Source organism: Pollicipes pollicipes, unplaced genomic scaffold (assembly GCF_011947565.3).
Source record: "Pollicipes pollicipes isolate AB1234 unplaced genomic scaffold, Ppol_2.1 Scaffold_6052;HRSCAF=7182_pilon_pilon_pilon, whole genome shotgun sequence".
Taxonomy (NCBI): Eukaryota; Metazoa; Arthropoda; class Thecostraca; order Pollicipedomorpha; family Pollicipedidae; genus Pollicipes; species Pollicipes pollicipes.
The window spans coordinates 19,731,735-19,759,405 of NW_023596805.1; the positions used below are offsets into that span (position 1 = coordinate 19,731,735).

The 27,671-nt window shown below is 48.2% G+C and overlaps 1 protein-coding gene across 1 annotated transcript; it reads left to right on the plus strand.

The window, feature by feature from the left end:
* Window positions 1-474: 474 nt before the first annotated feature.
* On the plus strand, window positions 475-21,323 carry LOC119104323 (sex determination protein fruitless). The gene is made up of 6 exons (XM_037228021.1): window positions 475-508; window positions 2,793-2,978; window positions 4,021-4,197; window positions 4,838-5,021; window positions 5,470-5,523; window positions 20,976-21,323. Exons 2-6 carry the CDS (start codon window positions 2,796-2,798, stop codon window positions 21,179-21,181), a joined length of 804 nt encoding a protein of 267 aa, XP_037083916.1. The 5' UTR covers window positions 475-508; window positions 2,793-2,795; the 3' UTR covers window positions 21,182-21,323.
* The last annotated feature ends 6,348 nt before the right edge of the window (window positions 21,324-27,671 follow it).

Here is a 27,671-nt window from a genome sequence, read left to right on the forward strand (position 1 = left end):
AGGAAGCACAGCTGGCAAAATTTCACTGAAATCCCATTGAAGAGACGGTGGCGCGAGCCATTTGTTGTATTACAAATGGCATTACAAATGATTAATCCAGTCATCCATTCTTGTTTGTTCCGTTTCTGAACATTTTGCATTCATTGGAATTATTCGATATAAGTTTTTTTCCCAAATTTGCTATGGGGAACGTGTTCATGTATTTCATGCGCGCTCTCCACATGTAGATGTTGATGAAGCAGGTTGTCTAAAGGGATGTCTTCTCTTTCTATAACCAAAATAGGGATCTTTGTGCTCCGATCTCAGAACTTTGATAAAATGGTATACTTTACACTGGTTCCTGTCGATTTAGAGAAAATCATTGCATTGGGTCCAGCTTTTTGGGTTGCCGGTATGAATGGCAGCGAAGTAACGCTACCTGTGCACGGGGCGTATTGGTGAATGCTGCGAGCGGCGACCATTTTGACGCGAGTATGCGCACAGTCGGTGCCTTGGTGACCCCGCTGCGGTAAGGGTTGCTGATTGTAGTCATGGCAAATTCGCATTACAGTTAATGAATTGTGTTTCAGCTATTTCCGAGACTCTTTACACGCTTTGGCAAGGTGTGAGATTTTTGTGTCTCCAGTTACCATTGTACGTAAAATTCGTTCGGCAATAGTTTGAATACCTGTGAGTTGCATTATTGCCAGCGTCTATCCTGTTCAGGTATTGCCGTCTAAAGTTAAATGGAATGTTTGGTGTCATTTGGTATAAGGAAGCCTTCGCTTCTTACGTGCCTTTGATGGTTTGCCGAAATATGCTGGAATGTTCATTGTTTTCACCATATCTCAGAGTGATGAATGAGATTGCAATGCTGTGATGCAATGAACAGGAAAGTTTCTTTGGCACAGTTTTAACCATATAGGATCAGTACTTTTCCAGCTTTGTCATTGTTAAATGTGAAGTGTTTTATGAGCTTTTCATGAAGAACACCCAGTTTATTGTGGTGTCCCTGCATCAGAGGTGCCTGACTGGAAAGACCAGACCAGACTGCAAAATGAGATATTTTTCTGAGCATGTCAGCAGTAATGTGCACAAAGGAGATCTCATAGTTAAATTTTCACCAGCATGTCAGACACAGCAGCAAAGGCACCAAAAAGTTTTAATTCTTGGTTGCTGCAAATTTAAGTGCCCTGAGTTTGATGCATGTTCATCACCAAATTTAGCCAATGGAGGTTTCAAGTATTTGTTAGATATGTCATCACAGTATGCATGAGCATGATCAGGCCATTATCCATGGTATCTGACACCAGGTGGTGGCCATGTGCAAATATGGCCAAAAATAGTTTGTTATGGCGTATGTTTTGGATCACTTAAAACAGATCACCTCACTGCACTGCTACTGACACCATCATATGCCTATCATAGACATGTTATCTCCTCGTTCATAACATAGGAGGCCAAGACGTGGTGCTGATTTAACAATGATGTCGGCCTTTCACAATGCAATCAAGTGTTTTGTCCACTTTGTGTTTATAGTCCCTGTTAGTGTGATAACCCAAGTGAGCCCAGAGAAATTCATAACAAATAGATAAGTTTATTGGTTTTATGAGTAGTGCAGTATGATATATGAACCAACATTAGCTAGCTTTTGCAATGTAACAGCAAACATGGGGAAAAAGCTAGGCTTCTGACAAAAGGCAAATATGAGGTGAGAGGGTGATGAGAGGCTGAAGTCAAAGCATGCACTAGTGGCTTCATAATTTGGAACTGAACAGATGTATCCAATGGAGCTATTTTTTACATGAAGCTGAATCTGAGGCTAGTGGTAGCAAACTCTACAAATGAAGCTGAAATTGAAAACAATGGCTTATATAGTTTTTCTTTCACAGCATTTTTCTTTCAAACCAAGTCATTTTATGTTCTAAAATTATGTGGGATCAGATAGTACAAGCAGGGGTGTGCAGGGTGGTTGAGATAGAATTTAGTCATATCATGAAAGGGTTTTTTGGGCTATCTTCTATCTTATGTGATAATGTTTGCACAGTGTTCTGATCATTGTCCAGTGGTCATGTAATGCACATGTCAGTCTCAAGAATGACTCGGTGGCTTTTGGCCCTAGCACACTTATTTGCCATAGTCTGCAAGTGCTGTATGTAATATTTGGTTAACAACACTGTAAGTGGAGTGAATCCACAACAAGAGACACCAGGGCAAAACCCTGGTGTCCAAGCCCATGCAGGTAAACATCACTGGGAACCAAAGCCATAGTTATAATTCAAAAGTTCTTGTAAGCAGGAGTCTAGGCAAGTTATTAAAAATGACAAGGCTGAAGCAAAGTCTAATGTTTGAAATGGCCCAAAGCTGGAGCAGAGGCCAGCTGTGCAAAATGGATACAAGCTGAAACAGGCCAAACCCACAGCCTTAAGAGAAAAACTGCTGTTTGGTAAAGCTAAACATAAACCCTAAGCTGTCTTTGTCCATATGCCTATTTGCCATCATTGTAAATGTCAGCCCTTCTGTTGTGCTGTTCCAAATGAAGTGCATTGCTAGCCATATTATGAAAAAAACAGTGATGAGAACATGGCTGCAATAAACCAAGGTTGAATCTGGTCAGTGGCAAATGTTGTGGAATGATACCATCACCCATGCATTCTGTCCCAGTTCCTGCTGTCAGCCTCTGACCTTGGGGCATGTGACATACCACTGGTGACATTGTCACCATAGGCCTTCATGCTGTCTTTTATGCTGTAGTTAAACCCAGTCTAGATGCATCATGACAACCACTACATGATCAAACTCATTTTCCACAGATAATGGATGGTCAGAAGTTCTGCCTCAAGTGGGATGGGTTCCAGAGCAGTGTCACCTCTCTGTTTGACCACCTCCGACAAGATGAGGAGCTGGTGGACATCACTCTGTGCTGTGAAGGCCAGAAAGTCAGGGCACACAGAATGATGCTGTCTGCATGCAGTCCATACTTCAGGGATCTCCTAAAAGTAAGTGATGGTGGTATGACTGTGAGGTCATAGAATCTGACTGCAGGCAAGAGCTGTCAACAGTTATATAATGTGTGGCTATAGCTTTTTTCCCAGGTCACAAAAAAGTCTCACAACTTGCTGATTGTGCAGAGCAATACAGCTGAAGAAGATGGACTTAATCGTGATGGTTGATGACGTCTAAATATTAGTTATCAGGGTCATGTCGTTGGTGATTTACTTACTACACATTCAGCTGCTGAGGCTATATGTTTCTGCTTGCCTCTCACTCCAGCAGAAATGGCTGGCACTGTCAGGAGGTAAATGCCTTAACTCCAGTTTCCCCAATATGCAGTCTTACCACTATGCTGCCCACATCCTGGGTTCAGGCCCATTGTCTTACAATATTGTAACATGCAACTGTGCTAAAAATTGTGAGATAAGAAGCAGAAAAGCTAGGCCATTGCCTTTGTCACAGGCTCAGATGAAGCATCTATAAGAACACAAGCTGGTTATGGGACCCAAAAGTCATAAAAAACATCTTGAAGTCAGGTCCTTGAAGGCAGCATCCCAAGGCATTATGAAATTGGGCAGTTCTGCTAGGCGTTGCTCTTAACATTATCCCCATATGTAGTACTGTGTACAATGATGTATTAAGGATCCAGTCATTAATGATGTTGATCATGGGAACTAAAATTGTGTTTCTCACATCTTACTCCTTTCATGCAAGATGCTCTCAACTGATATGAAATTGGGGCATCAGTTAAAGGCCATGGTTCTTTAAGCAGTGTTTTCTGTGCTCCTTGCATGCATTGATACATGTGTACATAGTGGTGATAATGCTATGAGCCATGTGCAGCACAGTGTCATGCCACATGCATGCGTATTGAAACCCTGGCAATGCTCGAAGGCAATTACCATTTTCGTAACCTACACTGTTGTCGCGTATACGCGTGCTCGTGTAACCCCCGTTACTTTCATACTTGGGGCGAAAATACGTAGCGTGACTTGGAAGATCGCCGTTGTGTGTGGTATGTGATATCCCAGTACCATTGTGTTGCAGAACAACCCGTGTCAGCAGATGGTGTTCTTCCTGAAGGACACGTCGGCCGCCGACCTACGTGCCATCATCGAGTTTATGTACAAGGGCAGTGTGAACGTGGCCCAGAGCCAGCTGGCCAGCTTCATCAAGACGGCGGAGATGCTGCAGATTCGCGGTCTCAGCGGCGATGACGACAAGGTGGGAAATTTCACATATGACGGAAAAAATAACGCATGGACTAACATTGTTTGGCCTGTCACACATTTTCTTGGACTATGCTGTGATCTAGAACGTTGGCCGTGATGCTTGAAAACGATCGCCCTCGCCCTCGCCCTCGCCCTCGCCCTCGCCCTCGCCCTCGCCCTCGCCCTCGCCCTCGCCCTCGCCCTCGCCCTCGCCCTCGCCCTCGCCCTCGCCCTCGCCCTCGCCCTCGCCCTCGCCCTCGCCCTCGCCCTCGCCCTCGCCCTCGCCCTCGCCCTCGCCCTCGCGCTCGCCCCTGATCTCACTCTCTCACCGGCCCCTGTGCGGTGTCGGCAGCCGCCGCCGCCGCCGTCTCCCGTGTCGGCCCAGAGGCTGGGCGCGCCGCCCGCGCGCACGCCGGAGCCACGGCCGCCGCCGGCGCCGCGGCCTGTGACGCCGCCGGCTAAGCGTCGGCGCGCGTCGCCGGAGGAGCGGACCGGCTCGCCAGCGCCGCGGCCCGCCTCGCCCACCGCCCACTCGCCGGCGCCGCGTCCGCCCTCGCCGGCGGCCGCCTCCACGCCGGCGCCGGCGGCCGCGCCCCCCGCGCCGCCGCCGTCCTCCCTGCCGCCCGCCACCGCCTCCACGGCTGGCGCCGTCGGCTGCCGCCTCGCCGCCTCCGCCGGACGGCGTCAAGGTGGAGAAGGTGGACCTGACGGAGGATGATGACGGTGACGTCAGCCTGGACGCCACGCTCGGCTATGTGGCCGAATACGAGGGCAGCTACGGCGAGCCGGACCTCTCCGTCAGCGCTTTGGTGGCCGGCGGCGCCACGGCGGCAGCGGGTGAGTGGTGAACATTGTAACAGAGAACAGATAATCAAAAACAGCATGCGTGCTTACCGTAACGTGGCTTAAAGCCGCAGACATTGACCTCGCATTTTGGCAACGGATGGCATACGTGCTTGATCCAGTCACGTGGAGGATACCAGCACCAAACGGCGCGGCACATTATCGTGACGCGCCGCAAGAGGCACCCACGTCTTGCGGTCGGGAGAAGGGGAGGGGAGGGACGAAGTAGAGCCTGCCCCAGCCGGCTTCCCGACGTGTCCACTGCGGAGCAGGCTCGGCGCACTAGATCTTCAGCATCTACAATGTGAGCAATGTCAGCTTGCGCGTGTGCCCGCGATGTCAAGCCGCGCTTCTGAATGGAATCAGGAGCTCCGCGAGCCATCGCCGAGCTTGCGTGCCGTCCGGCGCCGGCCGGTGTGACGCCGGGCTGACCTGTTCACAGCGGGCGGGCAGCCGGGACCGTCGCAGCGACCTCTGGATGACACCGGACCGCCAGGTAGGTGCCGTCCGCCGCGCTGTGGCCCGCCCGCCCGTCCCAGCACGCTGGCACACACTCCCGCCGCACGGCAAACGGCGGAGCCTACCGCCCATCAGAGAAACTCTGCATAGGGTAACGGGGCTTCGGGTGTGAGGGCGGCATTATCCGGATGAAGGAAGTAGCAGGTGGCTTGTTCACAGGCAGGTTATGCACCTGGAAGGTACTGGGCGCAAAAACAGGCTGGTCTAGACGGTGCAACGTATAGTGTCAAAGCGGAATCAGGTTATATTTCAAGCAGCTTGATATATATATATATATATATATATATATATATATATATATATAATATATATATATATATATATATATATCCACCTTGGTCAAGCGATATGAAAATTAAGCCGAAACGTCCTTTTCAAAACCCAAAGTAAGTTTAAGTCAAGCACATTAATGGACGCCTCGGCGAAACACCTGCAACGCGCACACGGCACAATGCCATTCACAATCGCGTAAAATTTCACGTCACGTACAGTACACATGAACGGCATGCCACGTGACGGCACGTTGGCATGCCACGGCACGGCACGTCGGCACGCCACGGCACGGCACGTCGGCATGCCACGGCACGGCTCGGCATGCCACGTCGCTGCATGCCGGTATGCCACGCCGCGGCACGTCGCCGTGCCGTTGACGTTGTAATGAACCCTGCGTTCGCTCTCCGTCGCCCAAAGGCACAGTGCTACAGGTCCATTCCTCTGGCGACATCTTCGATCGATGCCCGCCAGGTCTTGGAGTCCAGCAAGATATTTAACCTTGTAACTATTTCTTTTGGCACAAACTAAGCGTGTGATTCCGGAATATGCGCGTCTTAAGCACCGCATTGGTGGGTTGAGAATGACCTGTCTGGCGCCTGCGGTGGCCTGAGCGCGTGGCCACGTGCCTTTGGACGGCGGCGGCCCCCTGGGAGGCTGTGCCAGCGTGCTGGAGGGGCAGCGTCTTCAGGCGGCCGAACTGCCGCGCCGCCATGTTGAGTGCCGCGGCCATTTTGATGCCGGCAGCTATACGAAGTCTGGTGCCGTGGGCGGCTGTCGTATGTGTTGCTCAAACGTTAGTCGGAGAATGATTATTTTGTGTCCAGTGTGCGGGGAAGGATGGACGGCACCTGTGTTTGTGTGCTCGCGACTCTGTATATGACACAAGCCACCTCCCTGCTGCTTCTGGCGTGGCATGTAACTTTTTGAGGAAGCGAGGTCATCATACGAGTAAAGTTCGGGTCCGCCACGATCTCCTGGGCACATTTTCGACCAGCTAGCACTCTTCTGCTAGCGCTCTCGAAATCTGACTCGAGTCGCACTAGCTAGTGTCGGTTATAAACGTGTGCTTTGCACCATAGTTCGTGCAATATCTTTTTATTATGATTTCTGCCTCTGATTATTTCCGATCCCCCTTGATATTGGAAATGAAATGTTTCTTGCAGTGAATGGCCTCTAATTGGGTTGGGCTTTCCCAAACATCGGTCACGCCGTGTAATATTGTGGTATCTTTCGATTCGTGTGTGCTTTTTCGTGCGGGCAGGGTACGCTGCAGTATTCCCTCAAAGGTTTGGCTTTCACATGACCATTGTGTAAGCTTGGTATCAGTGCCGTGCATGCGCCGTATTGACGGCGCTCTGGGCCGCAGCGACAGGTGCGATATACGCAGCATTTCCAGTGCGCACTCGTGGGAGAGGGAAGCTGCTGCTTGAAATCAAACTTTTCTCGTCGCGATATAAATAACAATGGTTAGCGTTTTTTGGGTAGGGTATTATATTCCCAGCGAGTCTTTTGAACGCTCAGTCCCTTCAATCCTTAAGGCAAATCATTTTGCAAGTGAAGTTGCCCGAGGCTGGCAACCATATGCGCTGTCCCGCCTGAGGCGATCAGGTTGTCACCCAAAGCACTCGTCAAAATTCAAGGCACGGTAAATAAGGTCCTTTACGAAAACGCGTTTTCTGAAGGGTATTTTCTTTCTCAAAAGTGAACGGTTGCCATCGTAACGTAGCATAATCGCCATGTGGTATGTCGAAAGATCTTTGTTGTGCAAAGAATTTGTTTGAAGATCGGGTAGCAGTGGCATCGTACGGAATATTACGCAAAGATTGCCTTTCAATCAAGCTGTGTTTCATGAGTGATGACAGTTTCGACGCCATGAGCCCTCCGAAGACGCGTCCTGGCTGGACGTGCGCACCTGATTATCGAAGCGAGTGAACGCTGGTTTATGAAGGGTTGGGAGCCTCTCCGCGCTGCCCTGACAACCTGGCACCATTGTGCAACTCGGACTCGCGACAGCCCTCGCGGACGCACAGAAGTCGACACATGACCGACTTCCTTGTTCCCGATGGTGGTATTGACCTATTTAGGGCTCAAGCAAGACGGGACAACCTCATTTCGAGGACCAATTGAGTGCTTGTAACCTCTCAGAGAGGGGCGGTGGCGTGGTGGTATGGTGCTCGGCTCTGGACCGGCGGTCTTAGGTTCAAGCTCTTGTCGTGCCACCACCGCACCCCTCTTGATACCTAACATGATACCACCGCACCCATCATGGTACCCTAATATGATACCGCCGCACCCCTCATGGTACCTGATATGGTACCACCGCACCCCTCAGATACCTAATATGATACCACCGCACCCCTCATGGTACCTGATATGGTACCAACCGCACCCCTCATGATACCTAACATGATACCACCGCACCCCTCATGGTACCTAATATGATACCACCACACCCCTCATGATACTTAATTTGATACCACCACACCCTTGTGGTACCTGGTAAAGGTAGCAGTCTCGAAGTGGCCCTGGCGGTTGGTAACACGGAAAGTCCCAATCGCAGTCATTGTGAATATCTTTTAGGAGCAACATATAGTCACATGATGCGCTTTCATCGGGTCTGAACCCAGCCCCAAATTGTGTGGTGATTTGCACACAAGACTGACATGCGAGACGCACGGGCGCGGGGAGAAACATTACGCGCTCATGGCATATTCTGTAATAGAACTGCCGAAAAGACAGCCTGAGGTGACGCTGCCACTTGCTTTGCGAATCTTTAACAAACAAGAAATCAACGCACATGATAGATTTCAAGAGCTACATTGCAGAAAGTATTTTTTTGAGTATTTTGAATTGGTTACTGCGCTGCGCTGCATAGTGTCTTCCCCAAAACGATGATAGCAGAAGCTGAAACGCAAAGCATCTTCAGTAAACAAATTATCACTCAAACCTGAAAGCCTACGCCGAAATGTCTTCTTCTTGCGGTCAGCAAATGTAAACCCACTAAGCCGAAAAGCAATGGCACTGCTCAAAATCATTCGTTGTCTAACCGACTTTCCCGGCTGGAGAGCTTGACGGGTGTGTGTACTTAAGAAGTCATTTTCATCCTGTCGCACAAAATTTGGGCGTGAGTAGTAGAGATGTATTACGGAGAATACAAGTGTTTCATCCCCAAATGAAACCGTAAGCGTAGTTCAAGTTTGCGCCGGTTATGTAAGGTTTATTCCGATATAATTTTATTCAACAAATTTATCCCAAATTTAACCCAACAGGGACTTTTTCTCTCAATCCATTGTCATCATCCATGCATGATAGTTTGGTGGTGTCATTGTCCAAAGATAACGGATGGTAGGTTATAGACAAAAAGGTATTAAACAGATAAATTAATTTTCATAAGGTAATGAATGGATAACGAATTACATTTATTCGTTATGCTACCTGTCTTTTGCCGCGGCATGTACACTCGAAGGCTGCTGCGATGGATGAACTTGCGTTTCTCTGCGTAAGTTTGCTCCACTAACGGTTCTACATGTGGCCCTGTCACGAAATGGCCTTGTGTATTAGTCGCAATTGACCGCTATTGCTTTGTCCTTATGAATCTGCGAGTTTAGGGGGGAAAATGAATATTTCCTAACATCAGGTTCTCGCGGTATTTGAGAGCTTCGTGATGATTATGTTAGTCCGTTTTCATGTCGCAAACACATTTGTATCCTTGGTTCATTCAGCGGGAGGCTAATGCTTATTTTGCTTGGCTCAGCCACTTCGGGGTAGCTTTGTGACGTGACAGTCCACTTCAGTGAAGTTGCGTTGTTTTCAAGCAGCTCTTCACTGATGTTTTACGTATATCAGATGGTAAATTCGGCTTAGTTGGCCCTGCGAGTGCCTGGCTTCCGGTCAATCGGACACTTATGTTGCCTGGCCTATGCTCACTCGGAAATTCTGTGTTGATTTCGATCAATCGGGAACACTATGCTACCTGCAAGGAAATTCTGTCTGAGAACCGCACAAGAAATCATATTTTGACGTCTTGTCGTATAGCTTGACATACTTTGGCTAAAGCATCAACGTTTAGGTGCGAAGGTTTTTTTGTTAGCGTGCTTAAAGCGTAGCGCATTGCAATCTTCGCGAGCGCAAGGTAGCATCATTGTTTTTCGGTCGCGTGGGTGGTTGCTATGAAGTACGTTGACCAGACAACCAGAAGACAGCCAGGAGGAGGAACCTCACATTAGGTAAGATCTTCGCCTTTTTCAGTCGCGTTACTGCGATGTGACTCATCATGTATGTCTGGAATGAATATTCGAAGATGATTTGGCAGGAAATGCTATTACATTAAGTTCACGTTTGCCCCGTTTGAGGTAGATTTTGCATGCTAGATGTCAGGCATGAGTCATAGAGATAGATACCACGTGCATAAGCCTTATTTTCGCTGGCTGACCTTCCTCATAATGTTGCGGGTTGATAGAGGTGATAATTCTGGAGATCTCATTGTTCAAGCTTTTTATTGTGGTGTAGAATGATGTTCCCCTGGAAGTCGTTTCCATTGCACCTACGTATCACTGAATTGTGTGCACGAGGATGTGTCAAGTTTTGGGCATTTTACCCGCCATCAAATAAGCCTTGAGTTTGGAAGCAAAAAATGGACTCATTTTGGTATCTTTCCGTCCAACCATTTCTCCGTACTAGTATCTGTGTCAAGGTCGGCTTTGAAATGGTTGTTAGTGGAGAGACGCACACGATATCGGTACTAGCAACGATACTAGTGATTTTGGTCATAGTGTGGCGGCGGAAAATTAAGCGCAAATTGCAGTATGTCCGTTGTTTGGAGTTCTTGATAAACAGTTATTTTTTATCAGAATTTCCGCTCGCGTCGGAAGAAGGCAGAACGAGATGGGGTTCGCCTTAGTTATTTTGCCCTTAGTTAGTTGTTCAGGGCTCACCCGAGCGTTATTAAGCCGATGTAAAGGTTATGTCCAACCGCCGCATGGCCTAAAAACACCCCATTCATTAGCATTTCAGGGGCGTCCCTTTAGCCGAAGCTGTTCCTCCCTAACTACCTCCGTTCTATGGTCTGTCAAATGCTTTCGCTCAATCACTGTCTTTGGTGCTTGCATGTGAAGTCAGGTGCAGTTTTTAGCGAGAGATTGAGGTGTTGTTTCGTAAAAGAGGTTGGGGACTCAGCAATGAAAATGGCAAAGCTACATCCGAAATAGATCAAAAATGAGGGATTGGAGCTAAAATTGTTAGGGGAGGGCTCTTCCCTTCCCAACTGAAAGGAAACTCCCCGTGGGAAGATTTGAAGGGCATGGAAGAGAGTGGTCATGGTTCGTAACGGTTCACCCTAGCGTTTCATGTACCCCACATGTGATGTCAGTTGGTCAGTTTGCTTTGCAGGACGTCATTGACTGATGGTGGCGACGTGCCGGACTGCCTTGGTATTCCAGCCTCTCACCATTGGAATTGGGCGCTTTGCTGTAACATTTTTCGTACGGTTATGCTGCGCTGGATGATACGGTCTCTTGCACCTGTTCAGTTCATGTTTTACTTGCTAGCGTTGAAAATGTTTGCCTGTGCTCCAGAAAATAATGGCCCTGAATTTGTACTGTTGACATGAAAAAGTTAGCTGTTGGCGAACACTTTCCGGCGCCAGAATATAGTTGATTTAAGATATGTATTAAAAGAAAATGAGTAATCTTTGAAATGTTTTGTATCAATTTGCGAAACGCCATGGATAACCGGTGATACCATGTACCACAAGCTCCCTGTCTTCTCTCGCGCACGTGAACATACTTCGAATATCTCTATATTATTGATACTTCTACCGAAGTAAAATACTGATATCAATCAGCGACGCTTCTAGTCGTGTTATGAGTTGCGACGTGGGCTGGTTTGAAACCATCAATGGTATTATTAGAATACATGCCTTATTTGTTATAACTGGTACATGAATTAGAACTCGAGAACTATGTATCAAGGGCAGTTCACTATGAGGGCATAGTGAATTGCCTTTCACCAGGATGTGGAACATCACATTGCTTTATAACATCCCCAAGGGATACAAGGTGCTACTGGCGTAGAATGCGCAGACTTTCGAAAGTCGGTTTAGAAGATTTTGTCTGTCAAAGGACTTCAGTTCAGACGTTACATTAACTGGCATCCTTTCGAGGGATGTGTGTGTTTTCAAACTTCATTGATGTAAGCAGCAAGTTATTCAGCGCAACTTTTCATCAACATTTAACGGCGTGCGGTTTTTCTCAAGCGCTCCTCATTCTGATCACGGTATTCTCAAGATAGACATCACGGAAGCATCACAAACTTTTGCTCAAGGTGCAGTTTGCTTGCGATCATGCTGCTGTTACAGGTGACTCCGTTTACGCGCGTATTTTCCCGCGTTTGAGCTCTTGCAATTTTGCTGCCCGTGGTTTCTGCCAACGGCTCTAGCTGATGGAGGCCGGCTGGCAGAAACTTCCAGCCGCTTGCTGCCAACCATATGAGCCTCAAGGTCCGGGATGAAAGCCGACAACGGTTGTATCCGTTTTCAGTTATGGACCATAAGCCCGTAGTTTGTGACACCCCGAACTGCCGGTATGGAAATCTTGCGTATCCGTCGGGTCACATTGATTGGGTTACCCCTCAAAGGTCCGTAAGTTATTTCTTCGTCAGTGTTGAAGCTTCCTGTCATTAACGCCTTTGAACCACGTGGCTACCGACATTGTTCAAAAACCGCAAAAGTGCATGCACAGAAATGATGCATCACCCGAAACGCATCGATGTGCTGTAGGAGATCTCCTATCTCAGTGCTTTAGCATGTTGTTCTGAAATGGTTAACATGTCGATGGGGTTGGGTAAGAGCTATGCGTAACACGTCTACCTAGCAGAATGCTGCATGTCGACGCCGTATGTGCTTTTTTATAACGCACTACCTTTTTTGGTCGGCTTGTGTGCGCATCTTGAATACAGACATTCTGCAGTTTTCCAGACAACTGGGATTAGTTTTCGTTGTTACATGAGGTATCATACCGTACACCACCATAAACACTCAGTTTTCATTTCAGTCACAAACGAAGAAACACCGACGACTTCATCCAGCCATTGGTTGCAGAGTTCTGAGAAGTCGCTTGGCAAATGGACGGGGCAGTGGCTTCGCCTGTGTGAGTTAAAGCTTCGTCTGTACGCACTACGCTTGAAGTGATTGTACATTTGGTCAGTCAGCCAATGCAGGCGGGGAATAAGTGGTCCAGTGGGCCATGGTGTCGGCTCACTATTGTGTGGAGTTATCTTGTCACCCCTGCGTCTTTTTGGTGGTCACGCTACCTGGCATAAGAACTGCACCGTCAGAATTAAAGGGAATGTTCCACTTTTGAAGATATTGAAGCAAGCATTAGACGTGATGAAATAAGCTTACTTTTCTCCATTGGCGTACTTTAATCGCGTAAGGCTGTTTTGCACCACAATTTTTCATTTAGTAAATATGCTTCTCAATGCTTCATGGTTTGATTGCGTCGCGGGGCGTTTGTGTAACGTTGAGGTGCTGCCAAACTAGCCGCGCGAAATTGATATCCAAGCACTCATTTGTAGCACTTGAATCTCCCGGGAGGTGGCCTCGGCGGTGCTATAAGTGTTTGTTGCTGAATCAAATATCGTGATGTATTTGGGTTTCGGTCCTTTCTCGTGGTGTTTTTGCATATTTATCCGTGGGCTTAGCCTGCTTCTTTTTATTCACACACTCGGTTATGGTGCTGTTTGTACATAATTCGACTTACTAGTGTTATTTCGGCGATAACTGATAACCATTCCAACTTCCTTATTATGTAGCACAAAACGTGATTCGTGAGCGAAATGCACAACCTGATCAACATCCACTGAGGGCCAATTGGCGTGCATTATGTAACGAAATTGTGCTTAAGAGCGCCAGATAGAACGGCTCTGCGTTTATATTCTTAGCCTAGCGATGCTGCTTGGCCAATGGGTGGCGAACTGACGGTATTATGACGGCAAGCATGCCTGAATGACCACGGAAAAGCCTGCACGTCTTCGGAGCGTGTAGCTCAGAAACCTGATGGTTTAAAGTCTTAGGAAGGGCAGGGCTGTGAAATGCACCGAAAGATCTTCAAAATTGTTCATCTGAGTTCAAAGTCCTACACAGATGTGGAGCATTCCCTTTATTCGCCCTTTTATATTTAGTATCAGGATATATATATATATATATATATATATATATATATATACATATATACACGCCAATAGCTGTAAGTGAGCTCATTACGTTACATATATGGCATGCTTCAATATCTTCAGATGTGGAACATTGCTTTTAACAAGGTAGTAGACCGATGCGACGGAGACATCGCGATCAAGACGACCTGGGTACCTCTGTCTATGTGAACATCCGTTTTTGTTTTCTATGTGACACTTAACTAATTACATCTGAACTGTGACCCTATCTTGGTGTAGTGTACTTACTACACATAAGTTGACGACCCATCTGTGGCAAAGGCTCACGCGTAAAAGGTCGCATTGTTCTGCCCTCAATAAGAATGTGCGCTGATTGGCACAAGTGTGCAGTGGTTTTCTTGTATGTGCAGGCTAAATACATAGTTGTCAGGCATAAGGCGTGTTATTTGAATAATTGACGGTTACTTACTCGTTAACGGAAGCTCTCTTCAACACGCATAATAGTGCGGAATACCACGAAGCCGTTACGGGGATGCGCGTTGTCTACGGAGCCAAATGAAGAGATGCTGTTGCGGACTAATGTACATTCTGCTCTCTCTCTGATGGAACGTCTGTCTTGTTTCAGACCAGTCGAAACACATGTGCAACGTTTGCGGGAAGATCTACAAACACCGCGAATCGCTGAACCACCACAAGAAGAAACACGAGGGACTGACGACGTGCTACATGTGCGGCAAAGTGTGCTGTATCGTGGCGGAACTGCGGCGGCACCTCGAGCTGGTGCATGGCCTGACTCAGGAAGAGGTCCGGAGGATTGTCCCCACCAAGCCGAAGGAGCGGCTGGGACTGCCTCTCGCCCTGCCGTCTCAGTGTCCCCCTGAGGTGTACCGAGAGTGAAGGAGCGTGCCTCACGAGCAGGCCTCGTTGCGTGCGTGTGTGATCTGGCAAGAGGCGAGGGGATTGCGTGGCGACGGAAGTCATACTTTGCTTGCGTGGTGTCTGCTCTTTTGGTCTGCCATTCGTCACGGCGTCAGACTCAATAGGCCAGTTCGTCGCCTTTAGCGGATGGTATGCTGCACGATTGCAAAATTTGCAGGATATATCGTGCGTTTGTTGGACATGTTGATGGGACCTGTTTGTTTCAGTATTGTGGCTGGTTGTTCGAGGTGGCTTATTTAGGCTATTGATAAACATTTATGGCATGATATCTTGAGGTAAAAATGCACGCATCATTACGTTAATTTTTGTCGGTTCCGAATTCACACTCTCTTCGAAGGCAATTGTAACATAAATGGGGGTCAGAAATTGTGTACATTTCTAGCATATGCATGTGACTATGTATGTTTTTGATATTTTCAGTTTCCGTTTGAGCTTCTAATGCATTCGCTGTAAGAACCTCGTAGACTTAATTCGGATGATGAGGAAGAGTTTGGTCGGCCTGCTGTTGAATGGAATGAGCCTTATAAGTTAAAGGGACTTAAACTTTTTTGGCAGTTTTTACGAAAGCTGTCGAAAATAAAGCTGTCTGTTACTGCTTTTCCTTTTCTCTGAAATATTTTGGCGCTGAGGAACTGTGAATCCGTGATAAGTCTAGACGCAGCCAACGTTTGAAGTTGACAATGGCAATTGGCCTGAGGGCTACACCGCTGAGCTTTGTTGGCCATTGCACATTGTACCCGAGAGGTTTGGTAAGTGATGTCGGGCATCTTTGACATGCGCCGGAAAGGCTCTGGCTGCGAAGCGGCTTCGCTCTTGTCCGAGCACGGGCTCCTGCTCCGGCTGCGAAGTGGCTCCGCTCTGGTCCGAGCACGGGCTCGTGCTCTGGCTGCGAAGCGGCTCCGCTCTGGTTCGAGCACGGGCTCGTGCTCTGGCTGCGAAGCGGCTTCGCTCTGGTCTGAGCACCAGCTCCTTGCCTTGTGTGTGGATCACACGACACTGAAACACGTGCCATGTTCCTGAGGAGCAAGCTTTCATGCAGGCTATTAACTGAGGATGCTCGAGTGAACGTACATGTAAGGTAACAATAGACGTGACGGGCCTAGAGGTCTCCTCAGGAAGGCTCGCTATGTGCTGTGGATTGATCGTGGAGGACCTGGGGCTGTGGATCAATGATCACGTGTATTGCGAAGTAAACGAGGTCTCACCCACTGCAGTGTGACATCGCTCCTTAGAGCGTTTATTGGCAAGTCGTGATGCTCATTGCGTTCTGCGTTTTCCTAAGTGTCGCGAACTAAGTGATGTAACCGGCTGCGGGGACCTCGCTTCGCACCCCCTATGCGCATAGTTTGTACTCGGTATGTTGATTTATGGGTGCAAGACAATAGATGGTCATCAGGGGCATAGTTTCGCGAAATGAATGTAGGGGGGCGGGGCGTTGTAGTGAAAACAAATATGCAGTATACCCCGAAACGTCAACAGACGGGTTTCTCTCCAATTTGGCCCACTTTCTTCTCAATGTTGGGGGGGGGGCTGTAGCTCAAGTGTGGAGGGGGGGTTGAACAGGAAACGACACCTCTGGTGCTCATGCTGCAAGAACGCACACTGGTATGGCCCCTGGCAGCTTGATTCGCCGTTGATGCTCTTGGTGGTCAAGAAGGGTGACAAAATCCAAGTATCGGTTCAGAGGTCCCGCCCAGCGCCGCCCCATGTACCGTGGCTCCGGTGCTGCCGCCGCCCATGTCTAAGAGCGTGCTCTGTCTCGCCAGGCGGTGTGGCCTGTGAGATCTGTGGCCGGCTGTACTCGCGCGCCCTCTCGCTGGAACACCACAAGAAGGTGCACGAGGGCCTGACCACGTGTCCCGTGTGTGGCGTAGTGGCCAGCCGCGTGGCCCACCTGCGCCGCCACATGGAGAAGGTGCACCACCTGTCGGCCGAGCACATCTGGAGCCTGGTGCCGAGCAGGCGCAGCGGTGCCGCCGTCTGAAGCTGCTGCTCGGACGGGTGCTGCAGGACCGCGGCGGCGACAGGCGACCACCAGTTGTGACCTGAAGATGCACGACAGGTGCCAACGAGGCTAGAGCCACGTGCAAGCCCGATTTGTGAGCCTAGCTTGGAAGGGAGGATGTCGGGCTCGGCTGTTGGCCGCGGTTTGCCACGGATCGTGTTCATGTTCATTTTATCTCATTTACGACGCATTGCTTTAAATATCGAAATGTAATTTCATATGAGCAAGGCATCTAACCACAGGCGTTTCGTCATTACACGTTTTTATATTGGAAATAGCCGGCGTATAGTGTGCCGGGACGTACTGATACTGTAGAGGTTTTAAAATGGCCGTATGTGGCAAAGGTTCACTGGCAATGTGTTTTGATGATAGTTAAGATCGGTTCAGTTAACTCAATGCAGGTATGCCAATGTTTTCGTGATATGGTCGTTCAAGCAGTGCTGGTTATCTGGTGCATTGCAGGTTGGTCATTTTCAACGTACGAACTCATAAAGGGGATGTGATGTCGACCATCGAGCCCGTGTACACGTGAGCACAGTCTGACTGAGAATCATCGCCAAGCATGTTTGATTATCACAAAAGGCGTTATCGCATGTCTGCAAGGAGACGACACCAGTCCCACTCGCCTGTTAGCTGAGTATATGTGGTCTGAGTTATTGTGCTCATCATGACTTCCTGATGTGGCGCCGCGTCCCAAACAACTTAAGTATTAAGCTGCGACTAGTTGCGGATGTGTCTTCGACGACTGTGCATATAGACTTTTAAAATAAATTCCGACAAGACAGTTGGCTTCTTCTATACGACTGAAGTATATGGCATCATGCCAGAATCTACGCTTTCGGAGACAGGGAATGGTATTCCCTGGCATGTGCTTGTCCCGCTTATTGTAAGTGTTGAATGGTTTGTTCCGTGCGTGACTGGTGAATGGCGTTCTCACATAGCACTAGTTCAGTTCTTGGTTATATGTACATTTTAGCTCATGCGCGTTAATGTTCCGTTTTCCCTCCTGTGTCCTTAAACGCACTGTTCAAAGGTTGTGTAATGGTTCAGAAAATGGTTAAAAGTAGCGAAACATGGCAGTCAATCTTCGTTAGGTGATAAGGTCATTCGAAGAAGAAGTGCGGAAAAGAGAAGTCCATGGTGACGCGTAAATCAAGTCTTCGCGTTCTGAGATGGCGAATGATTATCTCCTTTTAGTGATTGGTGAAGTACATGACCACCTTTGACAGTCTACTGGACGTGGCGTCCTTTCAGTCTTCTTACTGATTCCATTTATCGCCATCCAGCTCTGCGCATTTCGTCGGATATTTGCCGTAGCGCTGATCTACATCAGCGTGCTGGTATCTTTATGCCAGCCTGCGGAGGGGCGATCTGGTGACCAGGGCGTGTGCTTATGCTCAGTTCACTGGCAATATCGCTTCCGAACATCCCTGGTCCGGTGCGCTCTAGGCGTGGTTCCAGTACCAACGACTCAGCTGATGTGTCAACACCCGCCTGTAATGCGTGTAGAAAGAGCCATGGGAAAGGCGTACGAATCCTGGATACACAGTCAGTAGCGCGGCGCTTTGTTGTGACATATGTGGAAAGGTGAGTGGACAGATTGTCCACGTGAGGACACCTGGCACTTAAATGGACCGTTCCACATTTGAAGATATTGGGGCAAGCATCACATGTATTGAAAAAGCACACTTGGGCTATTGGTATGCTTTTAAGTGCAAAAGGTGCTCTAAACAACACAATTTTAGTCTTTAGTAAGCATGCTTTTCAATACGTCATCGTTTGATTACGTCGTGGGACGTTTTATGCCGTAAGAGTCGTTGTCCGACTTACTCGTTGTGCTTCTTCGCGCTGCAGGGTGGCGTTGTTCAAGACGCATACATTTTTCGTTTTTGCGTGATATGAACGTGTTTGTTTTTTTACCATGCCTCGTGGTGTACTTGTATATTTTCCCGTGATGGTCTCTTCATGACCTACATTTGAATTTTCGGTTACGACGCTTTCAGCGGTTACGGTTACGACGGTTACGACGATTCTCAGCTTCATGCTCGTCATAACCAGTGCTTCTGCCTGAATGCCTGCGTTATTTCTCACAAAACGCGGTTCGTAATCGATACATGCGATCGGCAGCTAAATATTCATGCTGGCCAATTGCTTGCCATCTTTGGTACACTGGAGCTGAATGACTGCAAAAAGGACTCTTTTGGTGGGCTTATTTTTACTATGGACATAATTCAACCAGCGAGGTGGGGACACTCGCGCGACGCTGCTGTGGCGTCGTACGTGTTGAATAACTTTCAGATAGGCGGCGCGAAATAGGTTGCACAGGTTCGCATGCGTCAAGCTTAGAAGCAAGGAGTTTGAAGTCTGAAATAGGACATGGCTGTGAACGGCAGACAGCGGTCTTGAAAATAGGTGTCAGTTCAGAACTCCATACTTATCTGGAAGTCCCTTGAAAGCTACATCAAACTCAACGGTCTACTCAACGGTCTGCCTAGGTTTTTAGAGCGCTTGGCTGTGAGGAACTGCTTGTGTCAGGTGAACATGGCTGGTAGTCGTTTCAGCTGGACATGCGTGGAAGCATGCTGTTCAGATGATCACCTGCCGGGGCGGGGCTGCTGCCATGCAAGTAACACGCCAGTGTTGAACGCTCCAGTCACCTGACGCTCCACCTTCCCCAGGTGCGTTCGCCTGCGACGTGTGTGGCCGGTTCTACGCGCACGCCGTGTCTCTGGGGCTGCACAAGAAAGTGCACGAGGGCTTGACGACGTGTGCGCTCTGTGGAAAGGTGCTCAACAAAGTGGCCGATTTGAGGGCGCATCTGCGCCAGGTTCATCGGCTGTCAAAAGACGACGTCAAGAAAATTGTTCCACATCGCAAACGTTGAGACTTAATGGCGCCACAACCTTGCCCGTCATCTTGTTATCGATCGTTTGGTGGAAGTTTGGAAAATGTGTATGCGAGACGTTCATGGACACTACCTGCACATGCCTCGGCACAAAAGCACGCGTATGCAAAGCGCGCAGAGACGCGATCACGCATACGCCAACGTCCCATCACGCGACTAGCATATACGTGCAAGCCTAGCAGTGATCTTTGTCCGTATGATTCTCTGAAGACCGAATGTTCAATCTGTGGAAATCATTTGGCTCGAAGCTCAATACATACTGTTTCTGGTGGTTTGTTTCCAGTGTATTGTATTGTGTTTCCCCTGTTGTCAGTTCCCTGGTGTACGTCTGCCGGGCGGTGTTGGTTGCGTTCACGGAGTTCTCCGGCAGTTGCCGACTGAGGGGACGTTGGTGATTTTAATGCGTTTCATTGCCACACCAAAAGTATTTTGTCAAATTGTCCGGACGTGTGGAGAAACTTGTCACCCAGACATGTCTTTGGCGTCCCCATGTTTGTATGCCGTGGTGGATGGTGGTTTGTTTTCATTTTTATATTGTGTTGCCGTAATAAACATGGAACTCGGTATCTAGAAGATATGTGAATCAGTTCTACAGCAGACAGGGAGAACCAGAAGGAAGGAGCAATTGAAAGAATGCGATTGCAAAGATGGCCTCCATTGGAAAATGAAAGCACTCATCTCATAGTGTTGAAAGAGCTTTGTTAAGTCGAGAGATTCATCGTGTCGGGACACATTTGCGGCCTCATCCGCTTCTTTCGCGACATTGCCTCAGAAGCTTGACAGCAACGTCGAATGATCCTACTGATGTAACAGGGCAAGCTCTTGGGAAACATAACTTGGCACACGTGGTTTAATTCTTAGACACATGCCACCTGTGGATGTCAGCAGTAATTTCGCTGCAGTAAACGCCGTAACAGCAGCATTTCCGCACCTCAACAAGCTGTTGGCGGGTCTTTGACACTATTACTGATGTGTCGGCTTCGTGGCGAAAACGCTGTCTGATTCCAGGCTCCAGTAATACCCGACCACAGTCAAGCCCGTCATGCGATTTCTGATCATCTATTTTTCGAATGTGGATAAATTCATTGTTTTACAGAGTTTAGCTTCCGAACCACTCATTGCGGTCTGTGCTTCGCAGGTTCCGTCTCCTGCGATCTGTGCGGCAGAATGTTCTCCCACACCGGCTCTTTGAAGCTCCACAAAAAAGTGCACCAGGGACTGACAACGTGTGTCATCTGCGGCAAAGTGCAAAACAGAGTGTTCGACTTGCGAGTGCATCTTCGCACAGTGCACAAGCTATCCAAGGAAGACATAGCTAGTATCGTTCCGAATCGTAATCGGTAACCGGTAGACTACCGTCTTACCCGCGGTCATGGCAGCCTGTGTGAAAGCTGGGTTCGAAGAGTTAAATGGCTTGTACGAGATTTCCACATCACAAGGAATTAAGTTTTACCGATATTTACATGGACGTAACTTGTTTATGGTTATAACTCGCTTCATTGTCCGTTTCATCAATTACTTCATGAGTTATCAGCGTAGTGGTTTCGTTGACTTCCATTGGTTCTGGAATAATAATAAAAAATATGAGAATACTACCGACCACTTTTACCAGCGCATCGCGCCAGGCAAACGTTATGTCAAGGGCAAAGACCGAGTGTAAGAGCTGAAAAGCCGACTCATCGGACGTTACTTTTACCCAATGACTTCAACTTTGGCACGTTAGTGTGAGCAATCTGAGTTATTTTAATTAAATTGTTGGCAGACATGTCTTTGGTCTCAAGGGTAGGTCCCGGATGTCATAAAGTTTCGTGTATATGTATCCTGGAATCTGTTTCTAGCTTCAGACACATGTCTGATTGTTGGTGCTCCTGGGGTCCCGCTGCTGCGTTATGCGCGTGTTAACTGTTCCCTTTGTGCGCTGTAATCCAGTTCCCATGGACAAACCTGCGCACTCGCCTTAAGCTGGTGCTTTGGCCTTACGCTTTTCCAGTGAATGATCAATACAGGCATCAAATGTGTTAACGATTCAACTGGTTTTGTTACAGCGTGATTAAAGATGATCCAATATTGTGATTTAGGCATGAATTCCTTCATATTTCATGTGCGTTTGGAGCCCCGTGTTAGATCAGGTCTGCAGCACCCATAAACCCACTAGGTAGTATTTAATATTCATGTCGGCTTACTGGTCCACTTCCACTGATAAATCACAGAATAAATTGTGTTGGCCGTAGCAAACATCATCATACAGGCGGTTTTAATGCGCGCGATGTAATATGCACACGAACCTATATATATATATTATATATATATATATATATATATATATATATATTATATATCTATGTGTGTGTGTGTGTGTGTGTGGTGTGTGTGTGCGTGCGTGCGTGGTGCGTGTGTGCGTGTGCGTGTGCGTGTGCGTGTGCGTGCGTGTGTGGTGTGTGTGTGATCGCACAACTGTGTCATGAGTTGGCGGGTTTTTCGACGGCACAGCAACCGGGCCTGATCTGACGTGTGATCAATAAAAATCCCGCCTGTACACAGTACTGTTTTGCCTGCCCCCGTTTGTCAGCGATATTGGACGTGAATGACCTTTGACGTCACTTTGTCCTAACACTCCCAAGTATCACTCGTGAAAAGCTGCGGAACCATTCAGTGAACCGTAACGGACTGGTGCGAGTTAAGTTTTAAGCTTTTTTGCACGTGCACGACAGGTTTCAACTTATTCGCACTCTAAATCACTTACTTATCATCTTGCTCTTCATATCTCTGCGCGGCGTAAGTTTGAAAAATCTGTGATTTGTAACCCATTTGTATTTCTTTGCGTGTGTGACATCCTGACGCGTAGTGGCCCATGAGAGTGTTATGTGATTATTTTGTAATGTTGTCAAGGCCTGTACCCTTCTTTAATGCCATTTTATGTCTGAGTGACCGGGTTAATCTCGGAACTCACGTCAGGCAATGCATAGCATGTTAACTATGAGCCTATATAGCAATCGACAACAGTTATCGATAACAGCCCCGCAAGCACTTTTTGAAATATATCACGTGACTTGAGTAAGATAATTCCGTGACAAGAGACAAGTGGTGTGCCGGAGCATCACCTAAACCAGAGCCAAGCGTCTTTTCTTCATGGAGAGAACGATGATCCCTTTACGTAACGGATATCATTACGAGCTCTGTTGCTCGTGATTCCCGCGCCATGAGGCTCCTTGCGGAGTTTTCGTCAGCTGCCTTTGATCCAGTGGTGTAGGTTTGTACGCAGTCTTGTCCAGTCTTGTGCGCATTTGCACCTGCCTTTGGCATCTGCCATGGGCTTCTGCATCTACCTTTGATGAGAGTCATCGTACCATGTCATTTCGTAAGTGGAAGTGACTGTCGAAACGGGTGCGAGGCCACTTAGAATTGAACAAGAGACCGCTTAACCTTTATCGTACAAATGTTCCAGAAGACATGCGGGGCTAAATCGCGTTTTTGCAGTGTAGTTTGTTCCGCTTATCAGATCTGGAATCATCATTGAGGGGGTGCCGGTAGTGTGGTTAACGCGTCTGAGTTAACCACAGCGTGTCTGGGAAACCAGAGGTGTGAGGTTCGATTCCCCGCGGTTCCCGCTCCTCCTGCCAGGGTGAGAGGCAGGCGACGCCATATAGCCTGAGCAACTGAATGCGTCTTGACAAGCCGCAATGACACACACACGAATCATCGTTGCGCACCTCGTGCGCTACCGACGGCAGCTAAACCACTGAAGCCTGCTAGCTGCGGTCCAATTCAGCGGCATTGGCGAATCCTGTGGCTGACTGCCGGCACGCCTGCGCTGGGCTGTGACGTCACTGGTCAGCGTACCGATTGACGCCGGTGACGTGCGTGCTCCTCCTGCTGTGCCGTCTCCGATCCCATATCCAACAGCAGTCACTCCACGGGCGTAATGGCCGGCTGGTTAGCGGCTCCCACGTGACGACCTGGGTCACAATTCCAATAGAGTCATGTCCTGTAGGTGCCAATGTGACCTCTGCAGTCGCTGGCAGTACATAGGGAAGAAAAAGACTAAAAAGCGCGCCAGACGGCGTGCGAAGCGTTCCTAAAAAGCCACCAGGCGCTCCGTGCCAGGGCGGCGCCTCCTCTCGGCGTCTGTCATCACCGCCGCCTCCCCTCGGCGTCTGTCATCACCGCCGCCTCCTCTCGTCGTCTGTCATCACCGCTCGTCCTCCGCAGGGCCGCTGTTCTGCGATGTCTGCGGCCGCAAGTACTTCCACGTGAGCTCCCTGGCGCTGCACAAGAAGGTTCATGAAGGCCTGACGACGTGCGTCATCTGTGGCAAGGTCTCCAGCAAGGTGGCCAACCTGCGCAGACACCTGGAGAACTCACACAAACTGTCCCAGGAAGAGATACGGCGCTTGGTTCCGGTCAGCAGGCTTAATTACGTGCTTTAAGGGTGTTGCCACCAGTGTGCTGCTGTCTACAATAGTTTCACCTCGCTGGAATGATGCCGTTTTGGGCGTCAGCCTATTAGGTTCCTTCGTTGGGCATGTATTGTGAAGTGCGCCACCAGTGCGTCCGATGATACACGCGTTTTTCATGGCATGTGACCAGCAGCGGCCGCGTTTTTCACGCTATGACGGGCGGTTACATTTTCTGGCCAACTTTTTCGTCAACCAACAAACACCGTCTATTATTTCACTGTATCGCCATCAGACACTCATTTCGGATGGACTGTACTCATTTGGGCTTGCCCATCCTGCGGGAATCGCCTCGGTGATGTGGTGTTCCGTGGTTGGGCTTCATCGACTGTACTGCGCATGTGTGGTTGCCGTGGAGCGTTGTGTCCGGTGAAACTGCGATTTCCAATGCCGTGGCACTCGTTTTCAGAACTTTGTATAAATGGTGAAAAGCTGAGAATATAATGGCGAGGGCAATGTTTTTTAAACTGGCGCTTCTGAGGAGTACCTGGCTGGGTTTGAATGAGCTGCGACGTTTGCTGATAACGAAGGACCGTGCTTGCGTCGTAACCCTCTCTGCAACTTGGGCAGCTTGGTGACGTTGGGCGGTATACTACGTCCCCATCCTGATTCCAAGCCCGATGAACAAATGAAGGCAAGTGCTGGAGCCGATACGGGATCTTCAAACCAGTATTTTAAAGATAAAGACGAAATGGCAGGCTAACAAAGAGCCACAAGGGCCAAGCGAGGTTGGCCTGCCCTAGGCTTTGTACACATTCTCGACGCTGATCTCACCACCTGACCTGCCTGAATTTAGCTTTAAATGATATCTTTGGACCGATAGAACTTGTCCCAGTGATTTGATAATGCTAAAAGAGGGACTTTCTACAACTTCGTGTTGCAGTCAATTCCAGTGATACGCTATTCTTTGATTGAGTGACATCTGCCTCTTCACAGTTCATCTTCATCTCTACTCCTACTTTTCATCTCTATTCCTACCTTTTGCTAATTGAGGCTAGTTTCCTCTAAGTCTCGGCCTACTCTCCAGTGCCCTGTAGGTGTACCTTGTCTATCCCTTTCATAATCTTTAAGTTATCTAATGGATCACATGCGGTTACATATGTTGTATTACAGGTATTGGGGAATAGGAAACTGTCCGGAGAACTAGAAAATTTCCTGGCATGCCAGGGTGTTCGCGGATTGCCGTAGGGAGTTTGCAAGCTAGTTGGTTCGCCAGGGACTTCGCAAACATCTAGGAAGTTTTCAGGCTCCTTTGTAGGGAGTCCGCGACATCCCTAGGTTACATGTAAACACAGAATTTAATTTTGCATCACACTGAAGTGGTAGAAGCCAATGATGTATTAAGGAGTGTGCATGGAGGGCTTCTGTTCCCCCTGATATAAATTATGTTTTAGACTCCAATATGCATGTGCATAAATGTTGCCATTTAAGAATTCGAGATAGACATGTAAGACTGATTGCGTCAAAAATGTTTGTGGTTGTACACCATGCACAGATTTTTGCGATAACCGTGCAGACGATAGAAATCCTGCGGTCTGTACATCAGTAGCAAATTTCCTACTGATATTCGTTTCGATAAAGCCATGTAGCCGAAATATCATGCCTATCTCTCCACTCTCCTGTTTATTTTACGAGGAATATGGCTGTCAATACTGTCTCCAAGTATGTATCCTAGTGCCATTTGTTGTTCAGTGTCTAGTTAGGCACAAGCGTCTCCCCATCGAAATGTATATTATGCCAGCAGCTATCACAGCCCATCATCCTTAGCTATCACCGTCACCATCATCATCATCTTCTTCAGCTTGAATATGCCCTACAACGATCACAATCATTGCTGATCCGTTTGAACTGCTGTAATGTAACTCATTGCATCGAAACACACAGAACATCATTTACCTCAGACATCCTTGACAAACTGATGACAGCGCTGACTCTTCAGTGCAAGACGGCCATAAAGGTTGCTTCTTGTGCCCATCGTTGCCAGAGCTATCGTGGACCAGGCTTTGGCCAATCTCAGCGCATGGCGCCCAATGCGTCGCACCTTCCTGGCAGCTGACCTTGCCTTTAGGCTGGACTATTATCCAAGGGAATATAGGCAGCTCTATAATGTTGAACGTCCAGCTTAGGTTACAAGTTTTGAATCATTCTCAAAAGCCCCTTATTTGAGCGACATAGGCAGACTGCGTGGTTTCAGTAAAACCACAAAACTGCCTTGCAAGGCCCCAAGAAAGGCATGAATATTGCATTCCTTGGGTGGAGGTAAAGTATTTAATGTGTGCAACATGACACAGCGTCCACCTCAGATGTGGTGCCACTGCAGCAAACAGCGAGTGACGAACAGGTAGGCGGCGCGCGATTTAATGCGTTAGAGGAATATATGTCTGCTGTGCCCCCTTCCCGAATGCATGACGAGTTAGTGTTATTCTATTAGCCAGTGCAATTAAAGTCGGGTTTTGCATAGATCCCGGGGATTTGCACCAACTTTCTGAAAGTTTTTGAAACAGTGAAAAAAGTTTTTGAAAGTCCTGCCTGTGATGTTTCGAAATGCCCCGCCACCCAGGGAGTTTGCAAATGCCGGGGAATTTGTGAACACCCCGGTAGGTCTAGGAGCTCGCAAATCAACTAGTTAATGTGCCAGCTCCCGGCTTTGTCACCTCCCTGTAATATACACACACGTTGCGTCTAACCTGGTCAAATCACGCTTATGCTGCCTTAAAGTTGTTTTGCATGCATCCGCGGAACTGGCTCAAGTTGACCGATCTCTTCTGCTACTGTTTCGGTAAAGGCATACTGCCGAAATATTAACCCAACTATATCTCTATTCTCCTGGTTTTTCTCCGAGGAATAAGGTATTACTACTGGCTGATCTCAGAACTGATGACACACACTAATGACGTTTATCTCCCACTCCTTAAATGCGAGACGAGGCGTCGTACTCGTTTACCTATACTAACTTTTATGTTATCTATTTATATTTATATTATATATATATATATATATGTTTACATGATTTAGATTTATAGGAAATCGATACCAGAAATAAGATCATCGGATATCGATAGGTTATCGTAAAAAGTTGACGCCAGATGACGAGTAAGCCGTGTCGGCGATACCGACGACACTAAGCCATTGCTAATCAGCTCACCCGTGGCTGGGAATGTGAATGTGTCGGCAGTGGCGTCATCGCGGGTCCTGCCGCGGCGGAGGAGGAGACAGCAGATAGGGCCATCACCCCAAACATGACGTGCGGCAGTCCCCCGGCTACAGCCACAGGCCTCCCCCAAAACTTGCTGAAAGCACTGCAGTGTGAGTTCAGGGTTATCTCTGACTCATCAATATGATATGCTGTTCTATTATTTATATCGCACTATGTTATAAAT